The sequence below is a fragment of the Balaenoptera musculus genome, chromosome 15 (genome assembly GCF_009873245.2).
Source record: "Balaenoptera musculus isolate JJ_BM4_2016_0621 chromosome 15, mBalMus1.pri.v3, whole genome shotgun sequence".
Lineage (NCBI taxonomy): Eukaryota > Metazoa > Chordata > Mammalia > Artiodactyla > Balaenopteridae > Balaenoptera > Balaenoptera musculus.
This window is the reverse complement of record NC_045799.1, coordinates 18,002,808-18,027,475: the sequence shown is the minus strand read 5'-3', so window position 1 is coordinate 18,027,475 and position 24,668 is coordinate 18,002,808. Positions and strand designations below refer to the sequence as shown.

The 24,668-nt window shown below is 46.1% G+C and overlaps 1 protein-coding gene across 11 annotated transcripts in view; it reads right to left on the bottom strand.

Moving 5' to 3' along the window:
• Positions 1-24,668, bottom strand: part of PTPRT (protein tyrosine phosphatase receptor type T) — a 1,089,879-nt gene that overhangs the window by 53,496 nt on the left and 1,011,715 nt on the right. For all 11 annotated transcript variants that reach the window (XM_036826097.1, XM_036826100.1, XM_036826103.1 and 8 more), the window contains one exon: positions 14,977-15,064. In XM_036826097.1, the coding sequence (XP_036681992.1) occupies positions 14,977-15,064 (88 nt within the window). The remainder of the gene's footprint in view (positions 1-14,976; positions 15,065-24,668) is intronic.

Here is a 24,668-nt window from a genome sequence, read left to right as displayed (position 1 = left end):
GGGTCACCATATCCCATTAGTTTTTTCCAGAACTTTGCAGTTTACAAGGCCACCTATTACTACTGACTGGAACCCCCATGAACAGGGACATTAGGTGTTTTGCTCCTTGTTCTATCCTCTGCACGCACCTGTGACAGGTACTCAATAAGTACTCGGTGAGTACATGAATGGATTATCTCATTGGACTCTCACAGTGACCCTGGGAGAGAAGTAAGACGGATGCTGTTAACCTTTGTTACAAATGAAGGATTGACTGGCCACATGGCCAGTGGATGGTGGAGCTTGGAAGAGTGGGGTTCTCTTAACTCTGAGCTCAGACACTCCTGATTCCCCAGAGGGGTCTAAGCAGGATAGTAGAAAGTACTTCAAGGGTACACAGCAGAGGGAACTAATGACAGAGGAGTGGTTACCTGGGTGATGGAAGAGTTGAGAGGCTAAAGGGAGGAGGGAGAAGTAACTCAGAGATAAACATCAACAAGGAGACACTGCCTCCCCAGGGTCGGTGGGACAGAGGGAGGAAGCGAGGGCACCAGAGCCCAGGGGTGGGGGCCACCTGTGGAAGCTGGGGCTGCAGTGGGCCTCTCTGGTGGGAGCTGGAGAAAAGGAGGAGACTCCCTCACTGTTCAAGAAGGTGCCTCTGATTGGGACAGAGAGGGAGAAATACCCCAGCTTCTTCCTTTCTCCCACCTTCCAATCTCCAACCAGTGCACGTCATTGGCCAAACAGCAGCCAGCTGACAAGAGAGGCTGAGAAATGCAACCTGCAAGGGTCAGAATCCTATGATGGAAAGTTGAGCAGGAGAAGGCAAGGAATGGGACCAAGGATGGACAAGCAGGCCGGGGTTGGACAGGACACCACCCCACGTCTATTGATTCATTAACTAATTAATCAATTCAAAAATAGTTAAGTGAGCATCTGCCATGCGGCAGGCGCTGTGCTAGATACTGAGCTACACTGGATGCCATGTTTCTTACTCATCATGGGGAAGAGTTTCCGTGGAATCAACCAGAGGGAGTGGGGGGGAGGTCTAAGTGATCCCTTTGGGTGGGTGGCGGAGTGGGGTGTGAAGTGGGGAAGGAGTCTGAAGCTAATCTTTATGGAGTTGATGGTAGATACCAGAGGCTTCACATACATTATCTCACTCAATCATTTATTCCTCCAAATTGCTCCATAGATTATTATGTTAATGATGTAGTATTTTTATTCTTCCCATTTCACAGATGAAGAAACTGGGGCTCAGAGAGATTAAGCAAGTTTCCAACATTACACAGCCTACAAGTGGCTGGGATTCTATCTTAGGACTGTCTGACCCTGAATCCCTGCTTTGTTCACACGATGTGCTGTCCCTCCTGGACTTCTAGCATCTCGCAGGTACTGCAGTCTGTGCAAGTGTCTGGTCCCCAGCTCCTGCAGTGGGACGTCCTGGGGGACATCCACCCAGCAGGCTTTCAGACAAGACCCAGCACCTGACTCTGAGCTCAGACTGTTAAGCCCTGTTACCAGCGGTTACCGAAACTGTAAGGCTCAAAAAAGTGAAAAATGCATAATGCGTTTTCACTCATTGGTCTCACTAATGACTTATCGATTCAAAATATCTCCTTTATTTATTGAGTTATGCCTGCCCTTGAGGTCTAAAGCACTGGAAACAGAGATTCTGGTGTAAAACATTGAAAGGGAATTTTCATTAATATAAAATGAAATTGAAAGTCTGAAAGCAAATATGATTAAAAAGAAAAAGAAAAGAAACAAACTTATTTCTTTTAGTTAAATGTTCTTAAAGATGAGAGGTGCCTCTAACCACCAGATGATGGCGTTTGTCAATATCACCTCTTTATTCATTTATTAAGAACATATTCACTGAGCACCTACTACACACAGGCTTGTTGAAGGGACTTGGAAAGTATTTTCCAAGTGCTTAGGGAGTTTGTCAATGTAGTGGGGGAGACAGACTGTACACAGAAGTGAAATTTCAAGGTCTAGAAAGTGGGGACTAGAAGGCTTTGTGAAGTGATATGTGAATGAGGAATTGAAAGTAAGGCTTGACCAATGGACAACAAGGAAGGGTCTTTCCATCAGAGAGAACAGCAAGAGTGAGAGCAGAGGTCCTGGAAAAGCAAGCATATTGGCGACCTGCAAACAGTTTCTTGTCTTGTGAACGTGGAATGGGAGGCAATTAGCAGTGGGAGAAGAGGCACAGGAGGTAGGTGGGGGTTAGACTGAAGAGGGCTTTCTACGCCCTATTCAGGTACTTAGATGCAAGTCACCATGCCGGGCTCTGCAGAGCATCCAAATAGAGACTATCTTCTGAGACTGTGAAAGGGTACTTTAGTACAAAATGATCAAGATTTATTCCCACATGGGCTAACCTGTGGCAAGTAGGACAGTAGACATGGTGATGGGAGGTCTGAAGCTATGGGTCAGATCTGGGTTCAGATCTTAGCTCCATCACTTAGCAAGTCAGTTGATCTCTCTAAGCCTTGGTTTTCTTAGGAAAATGCTATAGGGCTCAATACTATATAACTCACAGAATGTTGGGAGGATTAAATGAGAAAATGCAGGCATGAAAAGTGTGAGGACGTTAAGAGAATGAAAAGATGAGCCACAGATTGGGAGAAAAAGTTTGAAAAAGACTATCCGATAAAGGAGTTGTATCCACAGTATACAAAGACCTCTTAAAGCTCAACAATAAGAAAACAACCCAATTAAAAAATGGGCAAATGATCTGAACGGACACCTCACGAAAAAAGATATATGGATGGCAAATAAGCATATGAAAAGATGTTCAGTATCATATGTCATTAGGAACTGCAAATTAAAACAAAAAGATACCTCTACTCACCTACCAGAATGGCCAAAATCCAGAACCCTGACAACACCAAATGCTGGCGAGGATGTAGAGCAACAGGAATTCTCACTTATTGCTGATGGGAAAGCAAAATGGTAGAGCCACTTTGGAAGACAGTTTGGAAATTTCTTCCAAAACTAAACACACTCTTATCATATGATCCAGCAATTACTGTCTGGTATTTACCCAAATGAGCTGAAACTTATGTCCACACAAAAACCTGCACATGAATGTTTATAGCAGGTTTACTCATAATTGCCAAAACTTAAGAAAAACCAAGATGTCCTTCAATAGGTGAATGGACAAACAAGTCATGGTACAGCCACGTCTTTGGTAATATTAAGAAATGAGTTCTCAAACCACGAAAAGACATGGAGGAAACATAAACGCATACTGCTAAGTGAAAAAACCCAGCCTGAAAGGCTTCATAGTGTATGATTCCAACTCTATGACATTTTGGAGAAGGCAAAACTATGGAGGCAGTAAAAAGATCTGTGGTTGCCAGGGACCTGGGGGGAGGGATGACTAGGTAGAGCACAGGGAACTTTTAGGGCAGTGAAACTTCTGTATAATACTGTAATTGTGGATATGTGTCACTGTACAGTTTTTAAATCCTACAGAACTGCACAACACAGAGTGGACTCGAAGGTAAACTATGGACTTTAGCTAGTAATAATGGATCGCAAAGCACAGGGAGATCAGCTCAGTGCTTTGTGACCAGCTAGAAGGGTGGGGTAGGGAGGGTGGGAGAGAGGGAGATGCAAGAGGGAAGAGATATGGGGATATATGTATATGTATAACTGATTCACTTTGTTATAAAGCAGAAACTAACACACCATTGTAAAGCAATTATACTCCAATAAAAATGTTAAGAGAAAAAAAAAAACCAAACAGTAAAAAAAAAAAAAAGATGTGGTGTATATATATATATATATATATATATATATATATATATGATGGAATATTACTCAGCCATAAAAAAGAATGAAATTTTGCCATTTGCAACAACATAGATGGACTTGGAAGGTATTATGCTAAGTGAAATAAGTCAGACAGAGAGAAAGGCAAATACTGTATGATATCACTTATATGTGGAATCTAAAAAATACAACAAACTAGTGATTATAACAAAAAAGAAGCAGACTCACGGATACAGAGAACAAACTAGTGGTTACCAGTGGGGAAAGGGAAAGGGGAGGGTCATTATAGGGGTAAGGGATTAAGTGGTACAAACTGTTACGTATAAAATAAGCTACAAGGATATAATGTACAACACAGGGAAAATAGCCAATATTTTATAATAACCATAAATGGAGTATAACCTTTAAAAACTGTGAATCATTATATTGTACAATTGTAACTTATATTATATTGTACATCAACTAAACTTCAATAAAAAAATGAGATACTACCTTATAAAAAAAATGGATCAGTACTGGTTCACCAATTGTAACAAATGTATCACACTGATGCGAGCTGTTAGTAACAGGGGAAACTGAAGGGGGATGGGAGGTAGGAGTAAACAGGAACTCTCTGGACATTCCACTCAATTTTTCTGAAACTAAAACTGCTCTTAAAAAAAGTGTGAGGACAGTGCCTGGTATGCAGCAAGTGCTTAATAAATGGCAGTTCTGGGCTGGATGTGAGGCAGGCAGTGAGCTGATGGCGGAGACGGTTAGAAACTTAGTGCTTCCCATTTGCCCTTCTGTACAAAATGTAAATCCATCTTTCTGCAGAGGCAAAGAGTTACTGTGTATATTCATGAAAGGGCAGAATTCAGCTATAGGTCCACCAGAAAGGCATTGCAAGGAGGAGCACTGCCCTCATGGTTTATTTATTCCTTCTGGGAGATGCTAATATTATTGTGTCCCCTTCTCCTTCTAACTTTATATAATTAGAAGGATAAAAAAATTGTGTTTATCCACACGCACATGGAGAAAGACGGGGCAGTGGGCGATGTAAAGGAGTTTATACAAAGTAATTTACAAGCAGCCCAGAATGTTCAGTATGCTCTATCTACATTTTGCAAGCTTGAGAAACAGCTAATCTGGTACTCCTTGTTTGATATTCAAGATGAGAGAAGAAGTCACATAGAGGAGAAACAAACCCCTCAAAGGTGAGGTAAGAGGCGGTGCAGGAGCCTGGCTTCACCCGGCTCTCAGCTGAGGCAGGAGGGGGGCCAGCACTGGCTTGCACGGAGGAGGAGAGAACCAGTGGCCACTGGTAGAGAGAAGGCATAACTGCAAAGACACGGAGATCCAAAGAGCTCCCCGGAACACAACTCAAGGGGAACAGAAACATTGCCCCTCTAGAATCAATCTGTTCCTTGTAGTTTTCGAACAAAGCCCAGTGGTAGGTTGTAAAAGTTTAACAAAGAGCTCTCTGGAGGAAGAAATGGCCCTGATCTGTAACATCTGATTTCTGTGATATAAATACTCCCACCATGACTGATTTCAAGCTACCAAGGTGGTATCAACTGACTCACAATTCCTGAAAAATTTAACCATCATCTCTTGCAAGCTGGTATGAATCACTTCCAAGACATCACTGACAGAGAACAAAGCCTGACCAGACCCCACAATGCCTTGCATGATCTGGTTTGGGACCTACTTCCCAGTCCAGCCTCATGCCCCCCTCCCCACATATTACTCTGATAACCGTGCCCTTCTTTCTGTTGCTCAAATGCATAATGTCTGCTCTGACCACAGGGCCTTGGCACATGTAAAGGAACGCCCTCAACCCCATAAGGCTGGCAACATCTCACTCTTCAGCTCAATCTTCCTTCCTCAGGAAGCCTTCTATGATCTCTCCACCCCAGACTCTGATAGCTCCCTGTACTTGTCTTCAGGGCTCTTAGAGCAGTTTTATTTCTGTGACGATCTGACTAACCCATGGCTCTCCTTCACGCCCTATTTAAGAAAGGGCACCCTATTTACTAAACTCTTCTATAGTGTATGGCACATAGTAAGTGCTCAATAATTATCTGTTCAATATATGAATTCATATTTGTGTCTGAAAGGCTGAGAACCAGAAAGGAGCCGGTCCCTTGCTTTTAGCCATACAATTGATTTTAGGTAACCTGGCCTGGGACCCAGGCTCTTTCCTCTACACGAGGCTGGCATAGTGTGCCTGGATCCTGTGTTCAAATTCTTCCTCACCTCATAGCTGATCCCTCACCCTACCTGCAGACCCAAGACTGGCAGCCAATCATTGCCTTCAGCACGAGAGAGGGACGGGTTGGGAAGGCTCTGAAGGCAGACCTGAGGTCTGTCACTATCACCCAGAGCAGTTGATGTATCTTCCTGAGCCTCAATTTACCCAACGACAACATCAAAATCCTCTCTACCTTTGCAGACTTGTTGCAAGGATGAAAAGCAGTTAGATATGAAGGCACCTGGTGTATTGTAAGAAATCAATGCAAATGTGTAAATTCAGTTTTATTGTAATTCTAGACCAGTGGTTTTCAAAATATAGTTCCTTGGCCAATAGCATCAGTGACATCTGGGAACTTGTTAGAAATGCAGATACTGGAGTCCCAGCCCAGACCCACCGAATCCGAACCTCTGGGGTGGGACCCAGCAATCTGTATTTTAACAAGCCCTCCAAGAGATTCTGATGCACACTCAGGTTTCAATGTACAGACCATTTGATGTTCAGTTATTTAGCATAGGGGGTGCCTTGGCTATTCAATTCGTCTTGGGAAAGACCAAAAGTTTTTACTGGAATTAGGCCGTGAGAATAGAGACTCACCTGCGCTGGGTGTAAGGAACAGAAATCTATCTTTGTGGAGTGCGTAAGATGCTCCAGGCACCATTCTAGAAGCCTATGGATGCTATGCCATTTGATTCTCATCGTAACCCATTCTGTGGCTGAGAAAATCAAGGCTCCAAGAAGTTTAACAACTTCGAAGGTGTAAGGCTGAGAGCTTCCTTGTAGAGTAGTGGGGTCCCTACCTCTCCGGGAACCCCAAGACGCACTGCCTCCACACCCCTCCATGCCGGTTCTGACTCTGACACTGTCCCATCCCACTGTGTGTCCCGCCCCCCCATCCCTGGCCAGGGGAGAGGGCGCAGTGTCCTCCCATGCACAGCTTTAACTCTCCAAGCAAACCGCAGCTCGTCCCCCCTCCTCCATCATCAGAGATAACCCGATAAGTCAGTCTTCTCAAGTCACATCCACTTAGAGCATCACTTCAGACAGGTGGGGCGGGGAAGACAATATCATTTGGATACAGGATGTACTCTCTTCCTGTCTTCCGGGCACTGAGGAAGGTAAAGAAAAGGTGCAATTTTTCAGAGAAAAGAGATTTGACTCATTACAATGAATTGTGGAGCTGAAAAATCATTTCCTAGGAGTACTGGAAATGTTAAGGCCATCATCTTGCACGAGTGGAGAGCAAGGAGGCAGGTAATCCCGCTGAGACTGCCCAGGTACCCCACTGAAGCTAAAGGTCTCCTCGTTCAATCTTGATTGAATTACCATTACCCAGGTAGCGGGTGGCCCGGGGGTGACAGGGAAACAGCCCGACATTCTGTGCGTCTCCTCATGCTGTCAGCTCCCTGGGGCTGAGGCTGGGCTGCTCCCTTCTGCCGGGCCCTGTGAGAAGCTGCTCCAACAGATGAGAGCTCTGAGGCCACAGAGGGGACTTAAGCATAGAGGCGCAGAGCACTGAGAGAAGTTAGGGGGACAGCGGCCTATCTGATGAATTTGTGGATTCATCCTAGGTAGGATGTCCAGCCCATACCCCACTAAGGGGACTTTCTGAAGAAAGAGAGGAAGGTTTCTGATCCGGATTCCTTCCGAAGCAGAAACTGAGACAAGGACTGAAATGCAAGGACTTGCTTTGGGAGATGATCCCGGGAAACCCCGGAAGGGGAATGGGAAGTGAGAGGCAGAAAGGAAGGAAACCAATGAGGGTTGTGTCATCAAGCAAGTTACCGCTGTAGACAGCTGGGGCTTACTTTTCTCCTGTTACTCCAGGAGAGAGTGTGAACACACACCTCCAAGCTGTTCCGCCTCAGCGGGGAGGGACCTGGGGTACTTATATCCGCACCCCCATCACTCATGGATGGAGAGCTGCTCCTGGGGACATTTGATTTCTTGGCAGTCCCGGCAAGCAGGCAGAGAGGGCTCCAGGGACCAGAACAAGTCCTCTGACACACAAGGGCACTGAAGGTTTCTGCACCCGGATCACTCTGTAAGGCCCAGGCAGGAGTCGCCCTCAGAGACAGCAAAGGAGAAGGGGGAGTTGGGAACACTGAACAAGGCACCCATTCTGACATCTAGTACGGTCTCCCCAGAAATCAGCAGAGAAACAGCTCTGAGAAGAAGCCCCTGAGTTTGATTTGAATCTGAGCTCCTCCCTGGAAGTGAAAAGAGCCCCTCTGAAGAGTTCATCCTGCTCTTCCATCTGCTCTGACGCCAGAGACCTTAGCACATGCTCCCCCAAGAGCACAGATAAGTCTAGATGCAGAGGGACTCCTTGGTAGGGAGCTCGTGGCACCGGGGCAGCAAGAGCCTGGAGCTCTGGTTCTCGCTATCCTACAGACTCTGCGTGACTGTGGGCAGGGTTCTACATCTCTGGACCATTGCTCCTTGCCTGTGGACTCAAAGAGGCTAGACTTAGTGTCATCTAGGTTTAAAAGTCTATACAACCAGGCTCAGATTCAATATTTATTCATCTTAATTTGCACGCTTTGCACTGAAAGATGTGAACCTGAATGTCAGAGAGATGATGTGACCTTGTTGAAGGTCATGCACGAGGTAAAGGGCAGAACTGAGAATAGCACCTGGGTCTGCTGGACCCCATGCCCAGTACTCCAATACACCTGAGCCCAGGGTCTTGTCTTAAATTAGGGGGTTAGAAGTCTCAGAAAATGAAAATGTCCTGGGTCTCCTGTTTGCCCTTCAGCCTTCCGCACCTGCCTCTCTAAACTGGAAGTTGATCTCTGTGGATAAGATCAGAGGTTCGTACGCTCAACACTGCTAATCATCAGGGAAATGCCAGTCAAAACCACAGTGTAATATCACCTCATACCTGTAAGAATGGCTATCATCAAAAAGACCACAAACAACAAATATTGGCAAGGATGTGGAGAAAAGGGAACCCTTGTACACTGTTGGTGGGAATGTAAATTGGTGCAGCCACTGTGGAAAAAACAGTATGGAAGTTCCCCAAAAAACTAAAAATAGAACTACCAGATGATCCAGCAATTCAACTCCTGGGTATATATCCAAAGAAAATGAAAACAGTAATTTGAAAAGATATACACACCCCAATATTCATAGCAGCATTATTTACAATAGCCAAGATATGAAAGCAACCCAAGTGTCCATCAAGAGATGAATGGATAAAGAAGATGTGGTATATATACACAAGGGAATATTATTCAGCCATAAAAAATAATGAAATTTTGCCATTGGATGGACCTGGAGGGTATCATGCTTAGTGAAATAAGTCAGAGAGAGAAAGACAAATACTATATATTATCATTGAGGAATCTAAAAAATAAGACAAATGATTATAACAAAACAGAAACAGACTCGCATAGAGAACAAACCAGTGGTTACCAGTGGGGAAAGGGAAGCGGGGAGGGGCAAGATAGGGGTAGGGGATTAAGAGGTACAAACTACTATGTATAAAATAAATAAGATACAAGGACATATTGTACAGCACAGAGAATATAGCCAATATTTTATAATAACTTTAAATGGAGTATAATCTAAAAAAATTATTGAATCACTATGCTGTACACCTGAAACTTATGTAGCATTGTAAATCAACTTTTCTTTAATAAAAAGAAAAAGAAAAAAAAGATGAGAGGTTCGTAAACCCGAGAGTGTATCGGTGTCACTGGTGGGCTTTTTAGAACAGAGATTGCTGGGTGCCACCCCCAGAATGTCTGCTTTGACAGGTCTAGATGGGACCCCAAAATGAGCATTTCTAGCAAGTTCTCAGGTGTTGCTGCTCCAGGGACCACACTTTGAGAACCACTGAACCACTGGACTCTGTCTACAGATTCCCTTGTCCTCTGGCTCTGGCTGGGTTCAGCCACTGGAAAGCACAGGCAGAAGACTGGATTAAGTGGGGAGTGCCATTGAGGTACTTATTCCTTCAGCTCCCTTTCTTGGGGTCACCATGGGCTTGCTGCAAGGCCACTAAAGGTCACACCTCTGACCAGGTCCTCTTTCTCTGGGTCCTGGGAACCTCTTCTTACTGAATCCTCTGGGCCTAGGCATGGCATTTAGCCCCAGGGTACCACACTATTCCCTGCAGTCTCCCACAGCTAGCTCACATTTTCATTAAAAAAAAAAACAAAAAGTCACTTGATTAAATTATCCTCAAATCACCCTACTTGAAGGTCCCATCTATTTCCTGCTGGGACCCCGACAGATGCCAGAAGGGAAGCCTCATTTGATAAAATCTGCACCCCTGAGATCACTTCCTCTCCTCTGTGTAATTTCCTTCCAGTCAAGGAAGCACCCTCTGCAACTTCCACATGGGGAAAGCTTGGTATTCTTGAAATTTCCCCTTGTCCACCATATATGCCCCAGGGCTACTTAAAAGTAAAGAACTCTTTGTTCTGTTTTCCCCACTCATTTCCTTTCCTTTCACTTCCTTTCTTTTCTACTCCCTGGAAACCCCACTGTCTCTATTGCTAAATTCTAAACAGAATCGTTTGGAAGAAAGGGCTTATTTAGCCAAGGTTTCTCTTTCATTGTTTCATTGGCAGACTGTGCCCTCCCTCCTTCTCTTCCCCTTTCATCTTCTCTGTTCTCCCTGACCTGGGCCTTTGTCCTCCACTCCAGCCTCCTAGTGCCCTGGGTTCCTTAAGATGCTAATCACACCCGGTTTTCTTTTTGCACCAAGAATATTTCTATTTATCAAGCCAGCGCTGACTTCGCCTCCGGGAGGGAAACGTACAAGGGCAGGAACACTTTCCAATCCTCGGGGCTGTTTCTCTTTTCCTTTTTTCATTTCAATTCCAGGACTTTTTTTTTTCTTTCTTTCTTTCTTGGTCCCCCTTTATGCTTTGCACTGCTTTTGGATGCACCGGTTACTTTGGCACTGTCTCCTCTCAGGACTGAGGGCAGACCCGGTCCAGCCACAATTTGCTGCAGAATTACTGACCCGTATATTAGAAAGGAGATTCAGGTTTCTTTAAACCCACCAAGATGGTATCATTAGGTGTCTGAATTTCCTCTGCCTCTGTTTGGGTTTCCCCAGAAGTAGATATAAGATGAGGATTCCAGTGCAAGCAGTTTACCTAGGAAGAGAAGAGGACACCAAGAGGAAAGGGGGAGGGGAGTGAGACAGCCAAGAGAAGGCAGCCCAGGAAGGGTGGGCAACTGCAGCCCACTCCCCGTGGAAGCTCTGGAAAAAGGTGTAGAACACACAACCCAGTGAAGGTGAGGATGAGGAGTGGGGCTATTCCATGGCCTAGGGAGAGACAGCTTTGTGCCTGGACAGAGCATCCTGCCCCAGCTTTGGAGAAAGTCCTCAGGCAAAGAGATGCAGACAGGGCAGGACTCGGGGGAAACCAGTGAGGCCCCAGGGCACACACTTTAAGGAGGCGCTTGCTCTCAGGGTCAGGCAGGTGCAGGTCAACAGCTGAGACTGAGCCGCCCCTGGAATGTGGCATGCTGGGTGCGTCGCCTGCCTCACCCTAGTCCCGGCCCTGGATGCCAGCAGGAGTTACTGCACAAGGACGCGGTGGCGCCGTGGGGTGTGCATGGGACACGGACAGCATCTTCTGCACCCTGCGATGGAGTCTAATCCCTTTCATTGTTCCCCTTGCTGCCTGGAATCCTGCCTTCTCAGACGTGGCTCCTGAAGGGGACACGACTGTCCTCCTCTCTCCCTCCTGTGTCCCATCTCTCCACCCTCTTCATTCAGGCTCAGAATGTCTTCCTTGATCCACTATCACTGTTCCTAGAGTCATCCTGATCCAGACTTCCTCCATCCATCCTTTCTGGGTGTTCTCTATTTTTGGGGGGAAGCCAGAAGGCAGAGACCCATGGCTCAAGCCCTTTGGGGCCTTGCAGGGAGTCCGTGCATTCCAACTTTCAGTCCTGTCTACTGAGCACCAGCCATAAGCCAGGTTTGGGGACACAGGAGTGCAAGAGAGCCCTAGCTCTGTTGTTGCAGGACACCTATTCTGGTGAGGAGATCAGGCAGCCAACAGACAGTCATGCAAATGCTCTCAACTCACAATAGTGACGAGAACTAAGGAGAAGACATGCCTTGTGCTCTCAGAGTGAATAATGGGGTTTTGACCAAATTATAATGGTCAGGAAGAATTCCCTGAGGAAGTGATTGATACCTGAGCTAAGATCTGAAGAATAAGTAGAACTTAGCAGAGCAAAGAGAGGAGGGACGGGCATGTTGATAGAGAGAAGAGAATGTGCAAAGGCCCTGTGTCACGGATGAGCGGGTAAAGTTCAAGGTACTGAAAGGCCGGTGGGGCTTAACCGAGGAGACTGTGGTGGAGAGGACACAGTGTGAACTGCGATGGAGAGAGGGCTGAGGGCCTTTGGAAAAGAAGGGCTCAACACTGAAGGAAGCCATTTGAAGGGTTTTCTGTAGGACAATGACATGTTTCAATTCATATTTTGAGGAGGTCCCTCTGGCTTCTGTTAGAGATCAGATAGGATACATTTGGGGGCCAAAGTAGATGTGGAACAACCAGGAAGAAGGTGGGCAGAGGCCAGGTGAGATCCGATGATGGCTTGGGCATGGATGCTGAGCGCAAAAGGTGGGCAGTGGGACATCCAGAAAGATACAAAGGCTTTCATCCTTGGCTCCTCAGGCTTTGGACCAGATACCTGGCCCGGCCTGGATGCCCTTGTCTCTCGAGGGACAGGGTCTCTTTACTGTGCTCTAATTGTTTATTTTTTCTATTATTATTTTCTATTATACTAATGCATCATTATACCCATTTTACAGAGAGAAGACTAAGGTTTAGAGTGAGTACACAAGGTCTTAACAGCCTATAATTTAGTGGATCCCATCTGAACGCACCATCTGATATGGGGAACAGACAAGTGACCAGGTATTTAAGGGCGCTAGTACACGATGGTGCTCAAGCAGAGGACGGTCAGAGCAAGCAGAACCTGTGCCTGGAATGCGAGTTCCCTGGCAGCAGAGACTGAGTGTCCCAGTGCCCAGCACAGGGCCGGGCTCAGAGGAGGCCCACACATCATAGGTCTTCATACACATTTCCTGACTCTTTGAATGTATCTTTCCAACACTACATTTGCAAGAAATCTTTTTTTTTTTTAAAGAAATCTTGCTGCCTGCATTACTCTCTTCCAAGAGACAAATTATAAATGTTTTTCTGATTAGTTCTCCTATTCATAGCCGATTTCTAAATCAGCACAGGAAACAGCTAAGCTAAAACTTCTGCCTCTTTTTTCCTTTACAAGCTGCCTGTATCTTACGCTTTCTTCCTCTAAGCTTTTTCTTAGGCAATGTCTAGACAGTTAAAGAAAACAAAACAAAACACTGAACTGTGCTAGAAATAATCTGTTATTCAGGATTCTTTTTTTTTTTTTTTTTGGCTGAACTGGGTTACTCTGAGAACTGAGACCAAGGGATGCTTCGTACCCAACTGGTGAGATGTCAAATGGTCCAGGTTGGCTGTGCCGTGGCAGACAGGGGCTGTTGTTGACTCCTGTTCTAATCAGAGTATGTGCTTGGCATTTCGTGTGAGGTAAGTCTGTCCTCTGTATTTATGTTGTGTAGAAGGCTGTGCACACCAGTATTTGGCAATGATCATACTTGTGTGAGAACTGTGTGTGGTGCGTAGTTCTATGGCAGTCTCTCTCTCCCTCTCCTCTCAGCACTGAATATCATGCAAGGTCCCACACAAGTACTGTCACTGCCCTTGTTCAGGCCCCCTCGTCCCTTGCTAGGACTCTTACAGTAGCCTAAGTGGTCCCTCTGCCTCCAGCCTCTCTCAATCAAATCCACCTTCCCAATAAGCTGCCCTGGTGATCCTTCCAAAATAGACATCTGATTATGCTTCCCTGCCCCAACCTGGCTTATTCCACATCCCCACACGGGTATTCAGTGAATTTTGCTTAAAATAAGGAGGATGGTGTATCCACACTGCTCATCAGTGACCCTGAGAAAGTAACTCCATGGCTATGAGTAATGGTGCCAGGTACTGTGCCAAGGGTTTTACGAACCTTTTTTCAACCATCCTATCTTTATTCTTTTCCTCACTTTAAAGGCGAGAAAACTGAAGCTCAGAGAGGTCAGGTCACCTGCCCAGGGCCCCACAGCTGGGATAGGAGCCCAGGCAGTCTGACTCCAGAGGGCCCGAACTACTCTGTGCCACTGCTTTCATCAAATCACACACCAGGGGGTGCTTCCAGGAACGCTAGAGCTCACTGCTGAGCAAAAGGCAATGTTCTTCCACGCCTCCCCTAGCTCCACACAAAACAAGCTTTCTCCTGCAGGCTCAGGGCCACCAAACACTCATGCCGACATTGGCCCTGAGCGGCAGGCACTCACCGTAGGGCCCTGCCCCAGCCAGCAGTGGGGTCTGGCAGGAGTCGTGATGCCCTAAACTTTACCTCCTGTGTGAACAGGGTAACCTTGGGCTCCCTTGAGCCCTGAGCTGGTCCAAACCCTCAGGTGCAGGCCAGAGTTCCCGGCTCCTTCTGAGCACCTATCCTTGCTTGGGACTCTACCTCCTTGGAATAGCATTATCTCTCACCTAGGTGTTCTCAGCCCCTCCTTCATGGGCTGGACCTTGCTCTCCACCCCAAGATGCTGCCATGATGGGTTTTTTGCAGAGGGGGCCTGCTGGGAATACCCTTGTGGCTGGGCTTCCTCCCCGACCTGAAGAATTCTTGAGCGGGCAAGATCCAAGCTTCAGAGGTTTCCTGCATCTACTGTGCCTGGATCCAGCTCCCTGCCTGCCCGCTCTGGCTGAGATCAGCCATGCTCTGTTATCCAGGCCAGGGATGGCAGGGAGGCTGAGACAGAGCTCCACGCTTAGCATGTGGACCCAAATCTGGAAACATCAAGGGATTATTTGGTAACAAATTCCAGGTAAATAATAGTGATAGCCACTTTTCGTCTGTGTTCCCAAAGCCTGGAGCCCTCCCAGAAGGTCACCTACAGGATATGATGTTGCCGTATCGATTCTTGTTGCGGTTTTCATCCTCTTTGGCTGTGTCCCACGAGGCTGTCTGCCCCTCCGGTAAGGCCTAGAAAAAAAGGACAGAGTGATTAGAATGGCTTGAGATAGGAGCTTTATCTGGGTGTCCACGGGGAAAACGAGACCCACTGTGATGGCTCACACAGTGCAAAAGACTGTGTGTTGTTGGATGGGGCCTGGGGAGAACACAGACTTGTTCCCTCCCTGGCTTATTCACCTGTTCAGGGACTCAAATGTTATTGATGTCTTTTGTGTGTCATGAGCTCAAATCTGGTGCAGTAGGGGAGGCATTTGTTCATTCGTTCACCTGATGGATATTTGAATCCCTAATATGTGTCTGGTGCTATTCTAGGTACTTGGGATACAGCAAAATAGACAAAGCCCCCTTGAGCTTTCAGTCGACTGGGAGATGCAGCAAACGAACAAGCAAACACATATAATTTTAAATAGTGTAAAATGCTGTGAAGAAAATAAAGCAGGGTAGAGGTATAGTGATCGTGCATGAGAATTATTTTGGATTGCACAGTCTGGGAGGGCTTCTCTGAGAAGGTAACATTTAAGCTAATTCCTTCATGATGTGAAAAAGCCAGTCACGGCCAAGAAAACTGGGAAGTGTCTTCCAGGCAGAGAGGACAGTGGATGCAAAGGTGGTAACCGAATGACCATGTTCAAGGATGAGGTGGGGAAAGCAGTGACAAAAGCATCTGGAGAAGCAGGGAGAGAGTTCAGCTTTATAACGCATTGTGGTCATTGGTAACGAGTTGGGTATTATTCTAGGTGTGACAGGAAACCATTCGAGCGTTTTGAGCAGGGCAGTTAGCTAATTTGATTTATGTTTTACAAAGCACATTCTGGCTCATGTATGGAATAGAGACTCTAGGAGGCCCAGGGAGGAAGCAGGGAGATCAGTTAGGAAGTTGTTACAATAGTCCTGCCAAGAGATGATGGTACCTTGGACCAAGATGGTGCAGTGGATGTGGTGAGAAATGATTACTTTTTAGGATGCTCAGTTGAATATTGCAGATTTTGGTTTTCCCCCAGAAGCAGCCTCAGAAACAAGGATTCTAGTATGAGATTTGTTTGGGAGGCAATCCTAAGGCGCTCACGGGTGGTAGAGTGGGAGAAGTCGGACAATCAAGGGAAGAACGCCAACACAGGGGTACATCAACGAACAAATAACCACTGCACCTGAGGCTTAATCCCATGGGCCCATCTCATGGCTCAGAGTTGTTCTCCCGGAGGAAGAAGGGAGTTGGGGTATTTATCCCCCAGTTCCCATCTATCACTGATTGAGGACAACTCTTAGGAAATCCCTTGGCACTTCCGTCATGCTCTATAGACAAGGTGTGCATATTCTTTTGTCTTAAGGAAGTACTCAGGCAAAAAGTCACAGGTGCTTGCAGGAGGCGGGCATTGGGTGGGCATACAGGGGAAAAGTGAGTGTGGAGGGGATGTGGGCAGGGCACCAACACATCTACTACAGACGTGGACTATGAAGGAAAGAGAAGGATGAAGGCTGACTGGTTAAAGAACTGAGTGGAGAGTCACATCTTTCATTGAGATGGAGAAGAAACAGATGGGGGAGAAACAGGTTTGGGGAAGCACGAATTAAATGTTGTGTTCTGGGTACATAAAGTATTGAATACTTAGAGCCGTGTATAGCACTTGCTTCTAAACATGTTCAAAACAATAAAAAAACAGCAGCAGCAGCAGACATGTTTGAGATGACTAGTCAACTTTCAAGCTGAGATACTGAGCAGGAAGTTGGACATAGAGGTTCAGAGTCAGAGTTAGAAGGAAGGAAGAGATGGGACTCATCAGTTTAAGAGAAGACAGACAAGTAAACAACCATGTGATGTGATTTAACAGAGTTATGAGCCAAGTGTTATGGAAACACTGGGGAGGGTGCAGCCACTGATCTCTCAGAGAAGGAAGATGGGCATTTCAGGGAGTGGGAACAGCTTTAGAAAAGCTGCAGAAGCATGAATGTCAGACCACATTTTGACTACTGCCCCTACCGTGTCTCTGGTAGAACAGGCTGGATGCCCTGCTCATGGCCCCTGCACTACTTCTGAGACTGAATTTGCTACCTCTTCTTCAGTCTACATAGCTCCCTGTCAGCAGTGCAGGGGCGAGGAGCCTCCAGTCATCTTAACACACCAGCCTTGACTTTGCCCACCTATTTCTTACAGGTCTACATCCTAAGCAAGGAGAAGTCTGTAACCTGACTGGTCAGAAATTCAGCCACTCAGTGGGCAATGTTTTATGGGCAGGCAGGACCACTGTCTATTCAAAGCCCAGACCATGCGTGATTCCCCCTTTCTTGCTTCCGGTCTCCCATGTCTCTTCCAAGCCAGCCTGGGTGGGTCTTCCTCTAGAGCAGGAGTTGGCAAACTTTTTCTGTAGTGGGTCAGATAATAGGCAGCATGGGCTTGGTAAGCCACACAGTCTCTGTTCCAACTACCCACACTCGACTCCACTGTTGTAGAGAGAACACGATCCTAGACATAATGCAAACACATGGGCAGGTCTGTGTTCCACTAAAAACTGATTTACAAAAAACAAGTGTTGGGCTGGATTTAGCCTGTGGCTGTAGTTTGCTGACCTTTATTCTAGAAGCATGACCATGCCCCTCATCTGTGCAGTGGTTGGGTAGATAGAATGGGTGCCCATTCTACTACCTAGTCATACCAGATTGAATGAAGATGGGGTGAGAGGTCCTTGCCTAGGCTAAGCCATGTTCTCTAACTTAGTTTTGCCCAGGGTTTTAGACCGGGGTAATAGAGTGCCTTCCCAGCAATTACTTGATCAGAATGTTGTTCTTTATGTGTCAGAAACCCTTAGACTGGTACCCCGGAGGAGAAGCAAAACAGGTTCTAGGCTCTGCCCTAAATCTAAGTGTGAAAAAGTGCTATGGAGATAGAAGAGTGCTCGTTCTGCAAATGGAGGGCTTGTCTCTCCTTTTTCTCCTCCTCATCCTGTACTTACTCATTATAATTGACCATCTCCCTGCATCCCTCTTGCCACCAGTGCAGACCATCTGTAGACCACAAATGGTTCGTGCTTTGGCATGGAACTTTTAGAACCCAGATTCCAGCCCTTGGCCTCATCCTCTCACCCGAGCCAGGTAGCTCCAGCTCTTTCAGGCAACTTGCCAGGCCTATATACTCCTGGTTCTCTGCAGGGGTGGGAAGTGCTTGTCTCAGTGGTAGCATTAGACTTCTTGATGTTTAAGCTGATATTCTGGGGATGGATTTCTACCTGAAACCCTCTGTAATAAAAGCCACTATTCATCTAATATCCACCTAAAGTGCTATGAAACCGAGAATAGCACCCTCTGAATGTTTTCATACTCATTTTTTGAGCAAAAAAATCTGCTGGCTACTCATTATGTGCCAGGATTCAGGTTACAGTTAGATTAAGGTTTTGTAATGGCTGAACATTAGAATTGTCTGGGGAAGCTTTAAAACTCCCAGGCTCTACCCCAGACCATTAAATCAGAGTCTAATCAGGCATCAGTAATATTTAAAGCTCCCCAGGTGATTCTAATGTGCAGCCATGATTCTTGCAAATAGTGAATTTACCTGGAGAAATACTTTCCCACAGGTCTCCTCTTGCTTTGGTTTTGTCCCCTCCAATCCATTCTCCTGTATAATCAGAGAGATCTAATATGTGAATAGGACCCAGTTACTCCCCTTGCCATTGTCACTTCAGTATAAATTCCAAACTCTTTAATACAAGGTCCTTAATGATTTCACCCCATATGCCCCTCCAGCCTCATTTCTTACCCTTAAAACAATATTTCAGTGATTAGCAACTAAACACAATGCCACAGACAATTTCAGGTGTTACAGACTTCTGAGACTGACTGTATACACAGTGTTCCTTCTGCCTGAAATTCTCTTCCACCTGAGTCTGGCTGGTAAATTCCTACATATCCTTCAAAACCCAGTTCAAGCATCTTCTCTTTTGTGAAACCTTCCTTGCTTACTTTCCCACTATCCCACTGCATCCCCAGCTAGTCAGTCACTTCTATTATTAGCTGGACTCCTTTACATCTGATAATTTGAATGTCTTGTCTTCCAACCTGGTGATGGGCTACTCCAGGTAAAGGGCAGCATCTTATTCATGTCTGTATCTTCATAACCCAATACTGGCTTTGTATTTCGTATGTGCTTGAATCACCCCTTTTGAATAAATGAATGGATAGATAGATGGAAAAAAAAAATAGTGTGTGAGATGGCTTCTGTGCATACAGAGGCAAAGATCCTGGAATCTCAGGTGTAAGTGGCCTTGAAAATAATTTGTTTGTGCTCCCTTCCACAGTGGCCTTCCAGGCAGCTGATAAGCTGATCCCTAACATCTGTTAATTGGATACCATCAGACTTGGATGCCCTCGGTGATGGAGAGCTCACTACACCATAAAGCTTCCTGCCTCACTTTTGGACAGACCCTCTGGGCATTTCTTTGTTTACTCTGCCTCCATGTACTTCGCCTTTGCCCTGATCCACGGGGCCCCAGAGTATGCATGCACCCCCTGCACCACGATACTGCAGAAGTTTAATGAACGCCCCTGTCCACCCTCAGAGTCCTGAAATGGCACAGTTTGGGAGTCCTTTCAACATCCAGGCCATGCTCTTCAGGATAAACCCAGTGCGAAGATATGCTTTGAAAAATCCTAGATAGTTGTGATGAGTGGCACGTCTCCGTGGGAGATCATGCAGGCTCCTGGCACAGTCTCGGGAGCCTCTGTGTCCCCCTGGTGGGGGATGAAAGACAATGTGTGGGCCCCGGGGGCTGTGATGATGTTGACAAAGGCTGAGAGGTAACACCTCATGCAGCCTCCCAGGAGTGAGTGGTAATGACCTCTTAGTTTGCAGACTTTGATCACACATCCCTTTCCATTTTTAGGGAACTGCAATCTAATAGGGGATAATCTCAGGAAGGAAAAAAATATGAGGGGGTAAAAGTATGAAAGGGAGTCTCATCTCCATCTTCAAAGTGAGCCAGCCGAGGGGGATTATTTTTGCATTAGTGGCTAGTTACAGTAGATTGACCAGGGAATGGTGGCAGTCATTAGGAGCTAATCACATTCTTCTGAAACCAAAATTGCCATCTCATTATATTCATCCATTATCAATCTCCGCTTTCCTTTTCTCATTCTCTTCTCCTTAGAGTGTTGAGCTCTATTTTCACACTCTTCTCTTAGTGTGGAAATGTTTCCAACTCTTCCACAGTGTTGCTTTTCTAAGGCAGTCATTTTTCACTTTTTTTTTTTTAAGTCCTAAAAGGTATATTGGGGGATGTCTGCATCTCTGGAGGTCTGAGCTGTGGTATTCATAGAATCCTCAAAAGGCAGATCTGAAAGGATCTTTTGAGAATGTTATCGCCTCACTTTACAGATCAGCAAAGTGAGGTCTGAAAACATGAAATGACTCACCCAAGAATGCATATTAAGTGAGCCCTTCTTCCCTCCGTCCCTTCTTCCTTCTCTCTTTCCTTCCTTTTTCCAATGACCAGCTGGGTGCTAGGACTACGCTAGGTCCTAGAAATAATAGCAATGAACACGGCAGACAAGATCTCGTGGACTTTATGTCCTAGTTGTGGGAAGGTGCAAACAATAAACAAGATAATTATTGTTTAAAACAAGTGCTACGAAGGCAACAAACAAAGTCCTGGGATAGACAGTGACTCTGGACAAGGCACCACTTTAGGTAGGGTGGCTTGGGGAGAACTCTTCGAAAAGGTGGCATTTGAGAAGGAAAAGTGCAGCCCCTGACTTCCAGGAGCTGGCTTGGCACTCCCAGCTGGACCTTGGTGTTTTCCTGTTGAACTTAAACAATTTCACAGAATGCCAACACCAGACAAAGCTCCTCTGAGACCAGGATGGAGCGAGGCTAAAACTAGACCACTCTGTAGTCATATCCAAACACAAACAGGAATACTGCCCAAGCCAAAAACAACCCAAAAAACAACCAACAACCCACCCCCTATCCTGGCTCACGTGAGCGATGCTGCTCCTTTGCCAATTTCAGCTGTAGCCTCGAGCCTGTGCCCCCTTCTAATAGTTAAGATTTATTAAGGTACCCCGTCCTACCACTTCCTATTGGTGTCTAATCCAGACCAAAGCCCCAAATCACCTAACACAGCTCACATCCTACGAGTCCTGTCTGACACCCTCTTCCTGAGATTTCCCACAGTTCCTAAATCTAGCTTATTCAACTCCAGGTGTATTTCTACTGGTCTCCTGTTGACACCTTGGAGCTGAAAAACAGATGATGAGCAGAAGCCAGCTATGGCAAGAGCTGGGGGAAGAATGTTCCAGGATGACGATGGGTGTGGAGGCTCTGAGATGGAATGAGCTTGGAGTGTTCTAGAACTTGAAGGGAGGCTCTACAGAGCTGAGAGAATATAAGTGACACATCACGTGGATGGGGAAGGTGTGGTGCTCAGCTGAGGTCTTGTGGACCACGGCCAAGAATGAGAGTTTTATTTTAAGTCAATGGGGATGCTTTGGACATTTTTAAAAATGAGGAGGCGAAGCCAGTAGCAGCATCGTGACAAGTGGCTAAGAGCACTTGTCTCTTAAACCCTCCCTTTATCCTTCTTGACGGGCTTCATAGACTTTAGGGTAAGATTATCATCTGGTACCTGTCCCAGACCAACTCTTCTTATGGTTGGTAGGCATTGCACCTACCCACCCACCAACCATCCCTCCCAGTCATGGAGCTGAGGTCCTGGAGCCAGGGGGAGCTCAGATCACCTGACCACAAGTCACAGGCTTCTTCTGATCTGCTATGCTGAGTCACAGGACTCTGCAACCTACCCCGGTTTCCCCCCTAAATACTTCAATTTCTTGTTAGAACTGAGAATTGGCCCTGATGTCTGCTTGGCTGATTCCTCTTCCTACCTGTTGGTTTGGCCCTACTGAGATATGAAAGTCCTTTCTGAAGCTTGCCATCCTTCTTTGGACACTCTTCTCTGTACCTAAGCCTCCTTGAGTTAGGCCCCAGATAGTGAGACATCAGAACACAGAGTTTCCAAGGGTAGCTCTCCTCCAATCCATGGCTGAGCGTATCCTGCTCCGTTTCCTTTACCTGTTCGCCCACTAACCTCAGCAGATTCTGTCAGCTATGAGGCCCTCCTCACTCCCTTCGGCTTGACTGTATCCCTGGAGATAACTGGATATGATATGCCCTGGGGTGTAGCAAAATCAGGCCCAGGGAATGCTGACCAGGCAGTTCCTGGCTGATGCTTCAGGGCACAGCAGCCGAGGGCCTGCTTCCTCCGTGATCAGTCTGGCCTGCCAGGATTTCCCCGTGACCCCACCCACCACTGCACTCTCCTGATGCAGGGAAGATCCCAGAGAGTCTTCACAAAGGAGGAGCCATTTTACCTGGGTCTTTCACACATCTCTCTCGTCAAGAAACATCTCTTGCCGTGCATTTGAGAGGGAAAAGGCAGGGCTTTGCAAAAGGGAGACAGACCAGAGTGTTTGGATATTTTTACTGCAAATCATTTTACCACTCCAAGTCTCAATTAACTTCTTTGAAAATTAAGCCAATAATACACCCTTCAGGTTAGGTGTGGGGGAAGGATTTGACTACACAGGGGCAGCATGGGGAATTCTTTTGCCAATGGAACTCTTATGTATCCTGATTGTTTTGGTGTTTATGTGACTCTATGCATGTTAAAACTCATAGAATTGTATACCCTGCGACCCCCAAATAAATTTTGCAGCATATAAATTTAAAAATGAAAAAAATACACCCCACGGAGTTTTGTGATGATTAGTGATTACCTGAGACAATGCCTGTAGGCACCTAACCCAATGCCTGGCACATGGCAGGTGTTCAGACTCTTCCATCCCAAGGATATGCTATCCAGCCCCCTTGTTTCACCCCCAGGATTCATTCTCTGACTCCTATTGAGCAGAAACATCCAGATTATTGCCACAAGACAAAAGAGGGGGGCTCCTTGCACCATCCTTCCTGGTTTGCCTCAGACCAAAGGGGTTCCCGGGATGTAGAACTTTCGTTTAAAACTGGGACCATCCTGGGAAAACTGGGACAACCTGGTCACAGGGTAAGACACAGTATTAAGGGAGTGAGAAGGAGTTTTATGAGCAGTTGGAAGCCTAAGGTCTGGTCTCACCTGAGGTCTGTGAGCTCAGTAAATACCCATGTTTACTGAAGACCATGGCTAGCTGGTGGATGGCAAGGGCTACCATGGATGGCTGTACAGGTTGTGCACAACACAAGAGCACCAAATCTAAGGGAGCACCATTCATCTGGTAGGCATGACAGGTTTCTGTATATATTATGAACATCTTCTGCAAGGTGATAAAGTCAAGTATCTTGAGACAGGTGTACCTTTTGCTGTTTCACTCTAAGGTGCTATATGAGTTAGCGGTGGCCCTGGCAGAGACCACGCTTTCAACAAATGCCTCTGTCTCTGCTGAAAAGCACACGCCTTAGGGATTATAAATGTGGACAGAGAAGGCAGGAGAGGATGACTAATGACATCTACTCAGAGTGGCATCAGGAGAGCAAATATTATTGTGTGCCATGTCACTAAGTAGATGGTAATTTATGAGTTCTGCTGGGGATGTTGAGTCAAAAATCGGAGGGCGGCAAGATGGGGGTATTTGTCTGTGACAGGAGTTTGGAACAAGCAGAACAGTTGAGTGTCTATCTGCATATAGAGTCGCAAAGCACCCTTTAAAAGGTCCCACTGAAAGCTACGAGATCTCTTTTAAATGACAAAGTTTAGGTCAGCTGTTCTCAAACTTTGGTAGGGATCCAGATTTTCTAGAGAATTTGGTAGAATGCAGAGGTCTGGGCCCTGTCCTGCATCCATGAGCCTGTGTCTCAATGTTCTTTACTAACTCCAGGTGGGTCTGACACATAACACAGTTTAAGAACCACTGTTTTAGCCAGGAAAGTGATTGGAAACAGCAAATTCCTGGGGAAGACTCACTCTGAAGACACTCTATGCACCTACAGAGACAGCCTACGATGTGAGCGTCTTTCTGTGTCAGTGTCTTTCTTTAAGAAATACTGCCTTTTAAATTTCTGGATGGCACAATTTTTTTTTTGTTTTTTTAAATTGAAGTATAGTTGATTTACAAATTGTGCCAATCTCTGTGGTATAGCAAAGTGACTCAGAGTCTAAAATACGGCACAAATGAACCTATCTACAAAACAGAAGCAGACTCACAGACCTACAGAACACACCTGTGGTTGCCAAGGGGGAGGGGGGAGGGAGAGGGATGGACCTGGAGGTTAGGGTTGGTAGATGCAAACTATTACATTTAGAATGGATGGGACTATTCTTTTTATTTTATTATTATTTTTAAACAACTTTATTGGAGTATAATTGCTTTACAACGGTTTGTTAGTTTCTGCTGTATCACAAAGTGAATCAGCTATATGTATACATATGTCCCCATATCCCCTCCCTCTTGCATCTCCCTCCCACCCTCTCTATCCCACCCCTCTAGGTAGACACAAAGCACTGAGCTGATCTCCCTGTGCTATGCGGCTGCTTCCCACTAGCTATCTATTTGACATTTGGTAGTGTATATATGTCCATGACACTCTCTCACTTCGTTGATGGGACTACTCTTAACCATAAAGTTTTTCACCAGTACT